General features: G+C 44.2%; 1 protein-coding gene across 1 annotated transcript in view; it reads left to right on the forward strand.

The window, feature by feature from the left end:
• The window catches only part of LOC142560885 (lysosomal proton-coupled steroid conjugate and bile acid symporter SLC46A3-like), a 124,482-nt gene that overhangs the window by 79,253 nt on the left and 32,121 nt on the right, over window positions 1-13,108 (forward strand). Inside the window, exons 2-3 of the mRNA XM_075673298.1 lie at window positions 2,040-2,279; window positions 11,599-11,682. Of these exons, the coding sequence (XP_075529413.1) occupies window positions 2,040-2,279; window positions 11,599-11,682 (324 nt within the window). The remainder of the gene's footprint in view (window positions 1-2,039; window positions 2,280-11,598; window positions 11,683-13,108) is intronic.

Consider the following 13,108-nt stretch of genomic DNA (forward strand, 5'->3'; position numbering starts at 1 on the left):
AGTTTACAGAACTGTGATGTCATCGTTCATTGCTGAGTTATATTTGCTAACTTGATAATGTAGTTGATTCAACATTTTTTCAGTTTTTCTTTAAATGGAGTCCTAAATAAAAAAATCTGTTTATCAATGTTAAAACATTAACTTTTCTTTTAAGTGAAACAAGCCTCATCGATATTGGTGCCATGGTTGCTAAGAAAACTAATTTCTACGTTCCTATGTATTTAGATAGAGCCTACCGAAGCTAAAGGTTCCGTTGAAAAAGAGGAGGGAAACAGTAAAAGAGAAAGTAAGGCAAGGTACAGTGGAAATTCTGCGAATTTGGTAATATAGTAATAAACTAGATCCAGTTTTATATTTTTTAAAGAAAACGTACGATTTACATATTGTCGCGTGACTGTCTCTCTTTACGCTTCTCAGTCGCTATTATTTTGAGGTAGCGTAATTTTTTTATCGTTTTCTCTCGAAATGTCCTTCCTCGCACGAGCGGGAAGGCTACTTCGCGGAATCTGAGCCCGGGAACCACCCGCTGTGCCTCTAAGGGTCCGGCCGGACGAGTGCATTGTCTTCCTCCTTTTGTACTGTCGACGGAAGTCCGTCTACTCATTTTCCCAAACTGTTCGGTTAAAGCTTAAGTCTTGTGCATGCTTATTTTAGACAACCATGTTTCTTCGATCTATTCCGTCATAAGCCTAACAGCTGCCTTGGTAGCTTTTTTGTAGCTTTCTTACGTTCCTTAAGATAGTTCTTCGAGGAGGCGGCTGTCATCGAGTTCAAACACGGCGAAGCCCGCCTGCTGTTTGGTGTGCGCGTTTTTAGCATCTCTGTGGTCTGACTGGTCTGCTTATTTGCTCTCTGGCGGAATGTTGGGACCCTTCTTGGGGCGCCTCGGCGGAGGTCGTGCCGAAGGCACCAGAAGAGCAAGTCGCAGCAAGTGCTGCTTTTAAATCAGTAATTCAGTGATGTGCGAGTGACTAAAACGTGTAATCCCGATAAATAAGGGTCAAATAAACGGAATCGGGGAAATGTCTAGGGATCTCGTGCACGCTCGCATCATCTCTTAGGTGAGTGAGAAATAGCCACATCATCTACGCTAAAATATAAAGAGCAAATTTGGCAGTATTGAAGTGATTTCGGATACGATCGCTAGTTTTGCGCAGGATCCGGTTGTTGATTATGAACTTGAACATGGCTTGCTCCTCGTGCCACAGTGGCAATGACAAATGACCATGCAGATGCTTCTATGGATGAATCCCAGTGCAGAAATCCGGTGGGGGGGGGGGGGGGGCGGGGGTCGAGAATATTTTGAGTGTTTACAGGTATACCTAACTGTTGGAATGGGATTTCGAAACACTTCGCTCTGGTTTGCAAATGGACGGCAGGATAAATGGTCTATGCTTTCAGGTTTCTGACAGGTATGACATCGACGGGACGTCGACAGAGATTTATATGTATAGGTAAAAACTGTTTATACTTATAGATAAATGGTTTGAACAAGGAAGCAACAGCGCCAACTATTCGTGATTGTCTTAGTTGGCGCTGTTCTTTTGTACAAGAAATAAATAACTAAATCGCATACACAACTTATAGTATGAGCGGTATAAAGATGTATTTTTTTTTACAAACAAATAATTCAGTCCTAAAACACCGAAACAATATCACAAAGCTTGCAACGTGTGCGTAAGCGAAAAACATCTCAAAGGTAGTAAAATGATTTACTGGTGACAGAAGGCGCCACCAGTCCGTTGCAGCAAAATCTACTTTTTGCGTTGACGCAAGCAACGTGTACTCCGGCTTTAGATGCACATAAAACAAGCAAGGAAATGCTCGCCAACGTGGTATTGTACTGAACCCACTGCAAATTGCTACCTGTGTGTGAAATTGGAGCTGGAATCAACCATCTCGTAGGGTCAGGTATACCAGTCACTCCTGGTTGTGTAACAATCGTTATGTCTAACTCCAATTCAAATGTTTTTACTGAGGCAAGAAACTTCAGGCTGTCGACGAGTAACCTGACCTTTTCCCCCCGTCTCATTGCACAGCCGGCAAGAGCATCTCCTTTTACTTCTCTCTACGGCGCTTCCACTGGAGCGTCGCCATGTACTCCAACATGGCGGCGGGCTTCGGGGCACTGGATATCGTGTGCTCGGGCCTCTTCATCGGCGTCTGCAGCCGCGTGCTCAAGCTTCCCGACCTGGCGATGGCCATGGCTGGCATCCTGTCCATGACAGCGTTTCTCATCATCAAGGGCTTCTCGCGCGAGCCCTGGATGTTCTACATGGGTGAGCGCGGTGACATTGGTTATTAGGAGCTCAGCAGGTTACCATATTGCCGGTACTTTACAAAACTGCATTATCGATGAAAATTGAAACGAGAAAAAAAATCTAATCCCTTGTATTGACTGTTTTTGCCTGAGAAATACACTTCGTATTTCGGCTGCCGGTCGAAATGTATTCGTGAAAAGGTTGACGCTATTTAGATTACACAGATCGGCTGCTTTCATAAAATAGTACATTGTAATAATTTTTCACCAATTTATCGACTCATTTAGCATGATGACTGTGCCACTTTGAACAGCAAACAGATTTCTTCTTCCCCTAGTACTTTTTTCTAATTTTTTTTCCATCCATTTTGTCCAAAGCGCCCAGTTCTTCACCGATCCTCCAAAATGAGTATGTGCAATTTGTGCAGAGGAACAACAACAACAAAGAGTCTGTAAATAAGTCGAAACAGTGGTGCTCTTCACCGCGCCACTGCAGCTGCTGCAAGCCATGTTTTCGACTGCATCTCCTCGACTCTAAGCAAATCTCTTGCTTTCCCGAAGCGTCAACAGTGCAAGCTTAAACTAAGGCGATATGTTCCCTTGTTTTCGCTTGTATGTTTTTATTCTTGTTTCTTTGTTGTTGTTCTTTTTCGTTTTGTTTTGTTTTTTTATCTGAGCAACTGTGCGAAGCTGAAACTTCAATATGTGGCCGCTATTTTGTAGCGATGCCTTATGCCTTATTCTTTGCTATTCTTGTCATCCACCACACACGGCTGCCTGATCGCGTTAATAATGTGGACAGCGAGTCGCTCTGACCAGTGGCCAAGCGCGAAAAGCCTGAAAAAGCATAGAATCGGAAAAGGCATCGCTACAAAATACCGGCCATATAGTCGGAATAGGTGCGGAAACCAACGCATCATGTGCGTGTGCGTCCTTGGGTTTAGCGGGCTATGGCTTGTGCTGCTGTTACGCCACTGAACACCTCGATAACTACTGCTACTGCACGTCTGCAAGAGCAAGTCCAAAGCCCCGTTTGAAAAACATGACCGTCTCTTGAATATCCTTACGTGATTTGAATGCGAAAGCATTATGAATTCTCTTATCAATTGGTTGCGTCCATGATACGTGGCGTCACACATTGCCACGTGTCCTTCCCAACTCTACCATAATCCACCTCAATCCGCCTTGCTCTAATTTGTGCCGACCTTAATCCAATTTAAGCCACTTTAATCCACCTTGCTCTAATTTGTACGAAGCTTAATCCAATTTATTTTACCTTCATTCACTTTAATTCACCTTCATTCACTTTACTTCACCTTAATTCACTTTACTCCACCTTAAGTCAGATTACTCTAACTTGTGCTAACTTTAATTCTGTATTACTACTGATGCCATACAGGACGCTATGACACCACTGTTGATGATCTTTGGTACCACACTTTGCCTACAACGCCAGTCTTTCTGCATCATGGGACATGTATAATGCTTTCGCATTAATAACGAGATTCCTTTGGACGGCATTAAGCAAAGCATGCTCCCGTGATAGCCTGGGCTCGTGTAAGTTATTCAACAACGAATGTGAGTGTGAAAAAGCGGAGATTATTACTGCTTGTCCCCCTAAATATGGTGCTCGACGCTCATCAAGAAACTAGACTAGCCATGTTGTAGAGAATGATTGGTTGTGTTGAATAGCACATTTTGCTATTAACGATTGATCGCAAGCTTATAGTTGAGTGTGGTTTTTGTGAGCTTTCAAAACTATTCACCTCTACTTTCCTTCTTTTTTTTTTGACGAGGAACGTCTTTAACAAGGGCCAAATGGCCGCTTTCCAAATTCCATGTAACGAAAACACGTTATGGCATTATCGCCTCTATCTCGACAGGCATACTCGGGCACTACGTTTCTCTGTCCAAGCAGGACTGGTCACGTTTGAGCGCGCTCACTGCGCCATTGTATGTTTCATTTATTGAACTCAAACTATTGTGATTATCAGGAGTTGCAAGGCCCACTGACGTGCAGTGTGGTGCCAAAATCTAACGCTTGCTGTGCTTTAGGTTTGCTATACGCCTTTCTTTACTCACCAGGAATGGGCCGAATGAAATGGGAGGAGCGACTTGTTTTCTCAGGGACTGTACGACCAGCTAGTCAGGTGACCTGTGAGCTGAACTTAAGTTAAAGAAATCTGATACTTCCGTGGTCACGCGTTAGCATTATTCCTCATCACGTCAAGGGGAAATATACGCTCGCGTAAAACCGATAAAACTTAGCACATTTATTTCGATGACTCTGAGATATAAGCAGTTAGGAAAACAATTTCAAAAATCGTCAACAAATCTAAAAACCTTGCGTGCATTCGAACCTGAGAGGTGCTTCGACAGGCAGGTCACTATGCGCAGGAGCGAAACTATACCACAACGCCCGCCCTTCTTCTGGATGTATGAGCTATTGTGTTATTGCATGAAGGTTGAAGGTAAATCAAACTCAGTAGTTCTAAAAGAGAACGTTCTATTGAAATTAATGCCACACATGAAAACTTAATAGACATGAGCGTGTCAATATTGATTGTAACGCATTTCAGTAGGTCCCTTCGTGGACGAGTATATTAAAGGTGTTTTCCAGGAACCGATAAGGTCTTGAGGCCTTTGTCGGCATGAGCCGTTGCAAAGCCGAGCACTTGTAAGACCCTTTACAAAAAAGGAGTTTTATATTTCTAGAAGTTATTCATTGTGTAGTTCGCGACATCTCTTTCACATGCGCCCTTCTCTGAGCAAGGCGTACTTGACATTCTTCTCAGACGAAAAGTAAAATCGTGTGGTGGTCCAAACTGCAATCCCAACACCGTTCTTCGGACGACAGAAAGCTGAGCTAGTTGGCAAGGATTCGTTATGCAAAAAAGAGGTGAGGCGTGCAGACAGGACACAAGAGTAGAGAAGTGGACAACACGAACGCCGACTATCAACTGAAGGGAGCACTGAGGCGAAAAAAGAAAGACACAAAACTCATCTGCGCAAGCTCAGGAATGGTATCACCACGTGTCAGTCGGGTACATGTGTCGGTCTACGTGAGAGATAACTGTTCAGGCACATAATGTCTTCCTTATGTAAGGTAATCGAAGGCTGACTTACGCACGCACTTCTACCTTTATAGATATGCCATGCCTCTACCATAAGACGCGTATCTTCATTTCCATGCCTGTACAATATCGCGCATTCATCTAACTCTGGCGTGCAGCTACAATCTTGGCAATGCAGGGAAAGATTAGAAGGCGATCCGCCGATTAACGACCTTTTATGCTCCATTAGCCTTTGATTGATACACCGCCCCGTTTGCCCTACGTAGAACTGGTCACAGCTAAGGGGAATTTCATAAACCACACCCATACGACAGTCAGTAAAACTGTTGTTCTTATTGTGCTTCACTGGACAAATATGTTCTATTTTTTGCCTTTTACCTGCTCCTTTTTCCTCTTCACGGCAGCGCATATCTTACCTAGCTTACTGGGAGCAGTGATAGCAACATTAACATCATATCTACTTGCAACTTTTTTAAGTCTGTGCGACACTGAAGGAATGTACAAAATAGCCACTACTCTTTTTTTTGCTATTACTGCTTTCTGTAATCACGTCCGTCCCCCTCGAAACCGACTTCTTTAGGCGATCAGCTACAGTGGCCACTGCTACACTAGGATAACCAGCTTCTAATAGGCGCCAGACCTGCGCATTAAAACTGGCGCTCATTTTGTGCATGCAGGAAATGGTGAGAGAAGGCTTAAGGCACGACATGGCAATTCCGTTTTTTTACTACTTTGGAATGCTTGGATTGAAAGTTTGGCAACGGCTTCGAAGGTCTTGGGAAGTACTGCCAACAAACGTGATTTTGTTCGAGAACAAGGAAATGTCAAGAAACTGAATCACACGTCGCTGAGGATATTCCTTGGTAAACTTTAATCTTTCTCCATAAAATTTAAATTGCTCACTTAATGAAGTATCAGTGGAATCGAATTCTTCCCTATTGCAGAAAATCAGGTAATCATCAACGTAACGAAATATCTTGATAACGCTATCACCTAAGGCTTTCTCTAAGCAGCTGTCAACTTTAGTCAGGTAAATATTGCTAAGAATAAGGGGCAACCTTTGAGCTAATACAAATGCCTGATTTCTGTAGAAAAACGCCATCTCTCCACCCAATCAGCGTCGACTTCAAGTACATTGAAAGAATTTCTAAAAAAGCTCCCGTGGAAACACCCGCATCTGTCAACTAAAGCCGACTCTTGCACTTGTTCTTTATTGCACTCATTTACGGAATTTAGCAACCCGCCATGCGGCAAGGAATAATACAGGTCTTCGATATCCATTCTAAAAGCTGTACAATTACCAGGATTTTCCTGTCCTAAATACTGAACTAGTGGCTGAGATTTGCGCAAGCAAAAGGGATCTGAAAAAACTAGTGAAGCTAAGCAGTTCTGTAGGTAACTAGTGACACAGACCTGCCAAATCCCTTCCTCTGACACTATAGCACGAAAAGGAATTTCTTGCTTATGGGTATTCGCCGAAAAAAAACAGTTCTAAGGTGGGGGATTTTGCTTTCTTGACATTAGAGACTACCCTATCATGATAATGTCTTAACAGGAGGTCAACCGCAAGTTGCTTAACTGCCAAAGGCTTAAGTTCTACTGGCTGTAAATTCTTTTCTATGGCTGAAATCGCCTTTTCTGAAAACATATCATCTGGCATTATTACGGAATAACCTTCCTTGTCAGATATTACTGGTTCAAGTTTATGCTCCACAAGGTAATTAATTAACGGGCGGACAGGGTCAGACGTCTTAAAATTAGAATTTAATTGTTTAATGCTAGCAATGCAATCTGAAATACAGCGGGAGCGTTCTTCTTCCGGAACAAATCTGGTTATGCAGCGCCGCATGCTTAAAATGTCAACGGGTTTTATGTTAGGCTTAAAACAGTGCGTAGGACCTAAAGCAAGGGTTTTTCTATGGGTATCACTTGCGGCGGCGTCTCCAAGGACCAGCACGTTATTTGACGGTGAATTGTTAGAAAGGTGCTTCCTCTTACTTTGTTGAAGCTCCGGAAGTTTCATCCTCCACAGGAAGTCCGCGTGTTTCACGGCTAACCTATTCCAATCGGCGTAGGGGCGGTTCCAATGGCGTCCGTCTCCCAAGGCCGCGCAACGGACCTTTAGACACCCCTGATAGAACCTAACTTGGCGCCACGATTCGGCGGCCATGATTCCTCCTTGCATGCCCAGTTGATGGTTGAAGGAAGCCGCACATCATTTGAATTCCAATGGGACGACACGATTACTACTAAACCACGACATAGTTCTAGCGCGGAACATACATATCGTAATTAAGGAAGCTAACGAAGCAAGATTGTGCAGATAAGTAGGGGAACATGGAAAAGGGCTCAGAGAACTAGAAATGAAGCTTAGAACGACAGAAAGCTGAGCTAGTTGGTAAGGATTCATTATACAAGAAAGAGGTGAGGCGTGCAGACAGGACACAAGAGTAGGGAAGTGGACAACACGAACGCCGAATATCAACTGAACGGAGCACTGAGGCGAAAAAAGACACAAAGCTCATCTGCGCAAGCTCAGGAATGGTATCACCACGTGTCAGTCGGGTACATGTGTTGGTCTACGTGAGAGATAACTGTTAAAGCACTTGTAAAGTAATCGAAGGCCGACTCACGCATGCACTGCCACCTTTATAGATATGTCATGCCTCTACCATAAGACGCGTATCTTCATTCCTATGCCTGTACAATATCGCGCGTTCATCTAACTCTGGCATGCAGTTACAATCTTGGCAATGCAGGGAAAGATTAAAAGGCGATCCAGGCGCATTAGTGCTCCCTTCAGTTGATAGTCGGCGTTCGTGTTGTCCGCTTTTCTACTGTTGTGTCCTGTCTGCACGCCTCACCTCTTTTTTCCGTTCTTCGGCGTTACGCTGAATCATGAAGTAAATTTCCTGCGGTAGTTTTTTAGGCCTCACTTAATTCTGCAGTGCTCTCGCGTCAATGCAAAGTAGTACGTGTTGTTCCTGCGCTAAAAAAGGGTGACCCGTGTTCAGTCGAGAATTATCGTTCGAATTCTATCTTATCCTCTACTTGGAAATTATTGGAGCACATTCAAGCTGACTGTATTTCTATTTTCTTCAATATTTCAATGGGGCCGAATTGCGAAAACACCCGTGTACTTAGATTTAGGTGCACGTTAAAGAACCCCAGGTGGTCGAAATTTCCGAGTCCCCCACTACGGCGTGCGTCATAATCAGAAAGTGGTTTTGGCACGTAAAACTCCATAATTGATTTTTTTTATTTTCTTCAACGAGCATAACATTTTAATCACCTCTACAACATGATTTCAGAAAGAGAATCTCAGCGGTCACCCGATTAAGCAGTCATTCGCTCTTTTGCTTTTCTTTTTTTCAAAAGGCTGGTCATGTAGACGCAGTATTTTTGGATTCTCGAAAAGCTTTCGATGTACTTCCTAATGACTAGTCCATTTTCAAGTTCAACTCCTTGGTCTTCCTTCGTTATATTTTAGGTTTCTGCTTATTTAATGGGTATCAACCAGATCATTGATGGCCAACATTCTGATCCTCTTCCAGTGACCTTTGGTGTTCCTCAAGGCCGCGTGCTTGGCCCACTGCATTTCCTTACTTACTGTAGCGTGATTGCGTACGTAATAGATGCCTCCAGTAATATTCGCCTGTTTACCAGCGATTGTATTTTTTTAACGGCAATAATCCAACCAGCTAATGGTTAACTAGCACTTAATTTAGCCTGCAATACTCCTGATTGGAGCAATGGGGTTGAAACTAATTTCTGATAAATCTGCTGCTGCGTATCACTAAGAAAAAAAAATGCCTCTGAAGCTTTCTTATTCCATCGTTCAAGATCCCTTGCGTGAAGTCAACGACTATAGGTTTCTGCGAATTACAATTGCTAATAACCTAAACTGTAATAACCGTAATACTGGCACTGTCTCTTCTACATTTAGAAAACTGTCTACTATGCCCTATAACCTTAAAGACGACTTTGCTGAAGTGAAATCACTTGCTTAGATCACCTTTATTCGACCCAAAGGAAAATATTGTTGCGTTTATTAAAACTAACACTAATGCCTTTGAGGGAATACGAAGAAAAATCAATAGTCTTATGTTCTCCAAATACGGTTGTGAAGGGCCTGTAACCGAGTTATTGCTCATTGATTTCTCGATTGATCCTAAATTTCGTGTTGGAATAAATTCTTGATAGACAATCTTGATAAAGTTTTTATGCCTATGTTAGCTTATAATGAAATAGCCTTTTTAATGAGGACAGTTATTTATTGTATTGTTTTATCTTGTTATCTTGTATGTATATGAGAATGTGCTGTGTATAGTCGCTTCTTGGGTGCATCCTGCTGCTGTTTATACGATTACTTTGCATTCATTGTGAAACAGGGAGTCAACCGGACAGTTCTTCTTTGGGACTTCCTAATGTACTGCTGAAGATATATGTTTGTTTTCTCTTGCGCCACAAATTAACTTCGAATTCAAACTAATGCATTTCACGCCGCTTAAACGAGGCGAAAAATTATTCGACTGAAACTTCATTACTAATCAATAAATCGTAAACTTAATCTGGACCTAGCCCATGCATGACTGTTTTTGCATACAGTCATTCGCACCCTCTTACTCTCTCTCTCTCTCCTTACCTTAAATTTCCAGGACAAACTGCCTTGTGTTCTCATTTCTTTCCAAAACTATAGAAGAATGAAATGACACACGTATTCATTATCACAACCCTGCATAATCACTTGAAACTCACGTTCTCAATAGTTCTTTCTAGGTAAGGTTGCCGTTTTCTGGTGTTCTATTCGTTTTCTTGATGTTTCATTCTTTCAGTGTTAGATTAGCGTGCTAGCCTTTCCTATTGCATAGTTATCAGTGTACCCTGACCCTCCTGCTTGACTCACAAGGCGTGCAATATGGCGTAAAAAAAATAAAACGAAAAATTACATTTAATTTCTCCGTTATGGCGCTACAAATACATCCCGATAATTCTTCTCGCCTCTTTCCCTTTCGACGCTCGTCCGAAGCCTGTCCATCCTACAACATTGAATAGCTTTCGTCCTTACTTTCATTAGCCCTACATCCTTGCGTTGACTAAACACGGACGAGATCGCTATGCGTGCTCACTTACTGAATAATTTCTGGGGCCGAAACAGCAAAGCCGCCCTTCTCGTTTGCCGGTATTGCACACATTATTGAGCAAGGATTCGTGGTTGTAGAAAGTTGGCGCTGTGTGTCGGCCGTTCAGGACTCGTGGTGTCTTCTTGCTGGTGCGCTATACTTGATCCCGTTTCAGTGTGCCTCACGGCGAATGAACTTACTCTTCTACCATACCAAAAAAGCCACTCCTACCGCAAGACGCATAGTGAGCCAACGAAAGCCTAGTGCGCGGTGACGCTCCCCTCCCGCGTTAGTTCGCCGCGACGTCAGCCATTTTGAAGACGTCTTCTAGAGCTTTAAGTTTTTCTTTTTTAATCAATAAATATGGACTGCACTGTATCTTAAAAGGGCCAACGACTGCACTTATGGCCACTTTCTGGAACCTTTACTTAGCCACAACGGCACCACAACGAAAAGAAAGAATACATTATAATCTGTGACGTTATGATGTCGTGTCGGCGCTGGGATTCTGGCGTGAAACTCGAAAACTGAAACTTGGGCATTCTTTTCTCTTTTAATTACTAACTTACGTATATCGCCGTAACACGAACGAAGGCAGAGCTTTCAACGAATACTTTATCGGTCTAAACTAATTTGGCATTTCTCTCTAGTGTCGGCATAAGTGTTATAATGGAGCGCTCGGGAATACCTGCCCCCTTCTCTCTTCGCCCTCTTCCCCTACGGCGGCTAAAAAAGAGGAGGATGGACGTCGCCTTCCGTGCCGGCGTTCTCGCCGCTGCAGGCAACACACATATGGCGAATCAGTTTATGTGTAAAGCCACGTATACTGCGGATAAAGATGTGCAGGTTAGGGCTACGTTCTCTACGGAATGACGCAACCAAACGCATGCTACCTTGAAGCGCACCATTCTTTTATCGAAGCGAATAGCTTTCCAGAAGCGTTCAGGTATTCGTTGACATTGAGAATCGTCGTCGGTGGTTTCTGCGCGATTCGTTTTTCTTACAAGCAGTCGGCGACGGCGCTCGTCCACGCCACGAAAGCCACGTAAATAATCAACTGTTTGTCAACACTGCTGCGACTGTGCGCCCCCCGGGTGTCGTTTACGTGTTTTATTCTCAAAGCCGTGCCTTGTTTTCGCAGGCTGCGCCATTGGTTCCCTGAGCAGCGTGACACCCGTGGCCATCCTGTCCAACGTGTCAAAACTCATCAGCAAGGACGAAGCCGGTACGTATCCGTGGCCATCTTAGCTTCGTCCTGTATATTATGAAGGCTTTCAGCTGACTCTCTACCGCAGCTGCAGTATACCGTTCTAATGGAAAAAAAGAGAAAAAAAATGCGATTCGACCGAGGTTGACACAAGGTCGTCTTAGACGCATTAGTGTACCACGTAGTACACTAGCGACGAAAATGGCCAGATACCTAGATTACGCGGACCCAGAATCTGTATTAATTCCCCCAAAGAAAACGTCTAAGTTTGTGCACTTTTGTGCGACGCGTGCAGTTTTCCACGCACGCGTGTGGAAGGCGTGCTGAAGGCCGTGCGTACTGAGGCTGCTGTCGCGATAAGAGCGGTCGGTTTGCAGACTGCTAACAAAGACGTAATGTGGCAAAAACGAAATAGGTGATATAAGGAACAGACGACACGGGCGCTGGCACCGTCTGGATGCACGAGCTCCGTTGGTGCGTGGAATCTGGAAAGGAGCAATGGTGCCTGCGCAAACGTTCGAAAATGCCACTCTGTGCTTAAAATAGGACACCGTGTCGAGGTTGGAAGTTCACCAAATGTCGTTAGGCCGGTTGGCCCTGGGGGCCCACGGTGAAACCACAAATGAGGCACTGCCGGGTGACATGGGTTGGGCCTCTTTTCAAGTGAGACGCACAGCGTAAAATTAGCTTTGAAGAAAGACCCGGGGACGTGGATGAAAATCAATTGCGGCTAAAGTGCACAAGTATCTGTACCTCAACATTGTTAGCGCAAACTTAAAGGGAAGCTGAAAAACCTTTCGAAAAAAAAAGAGTTCTCTGCGGCATTCTACAGTTTTGAGTCCCCTGGTTCAAAAAGGTGGAAACAAACGCAAGCGGCTGTTTTTTCAAGAAAACGCGCACCAGCGCCTCAGGGCATCGCGCGAACGCCGCTGTTGCCCGTGATTGGTCGGGGCCGCTGTGACGTCGTTGGCGGTAGTCGCCGGTCGGCGCCGCCGCATGTCTCCGTTTCAGAGCGTAACACAATGCCTTTCTCTCTGGTAGCACGCGGTTCTGCTGTTCTGGCTTCATAGCTGAGTTGTAAGATGGAACGTTCTCGCTGTCTCCGACAGCTTGTATTTTCCCCGTACATGTTTGAACCCACAGCCGATACGGGAAACGATGGCGGCAACGGCGGCAACGACGATGTTGAGTGTGCCAACAGCGAGTGCGATGTGTGCACCTTCTCGCGCGCTGGAAATCTCAGCTGGTACATATCTTTTTTTTTCATGTAGCTGCACGTTGCAATGACGGGAGAAAAAATGCGCTAAAGTGTCACTGGGAACACGCGGCTGGAAGAATGCCGAAGCACTAACTTCTCATTAGATTCTAAACACGGGTGCAATTCCGCGATGTCAAGCACCTTGCCGCTGCTTGTCTAAAGTCCCGTGGTTTTTTTCAGCGTTGA

The sequence above is a fragment of the Dermacentor variabilis genome, chromosome 10, assembly GCF_050947875.1.
Source record: "Dermacentor variabilis isolate Ectoservices chromosome 10, ASM5094787v1, whole genome shotgun sequence".
NCBI classification, from domain to species: Eukaryota; Metazoa; Arthropoda; class Arachnida; order Ixodida; family Ixodidae; genus Dermacentor; species Dermacentor variabilis.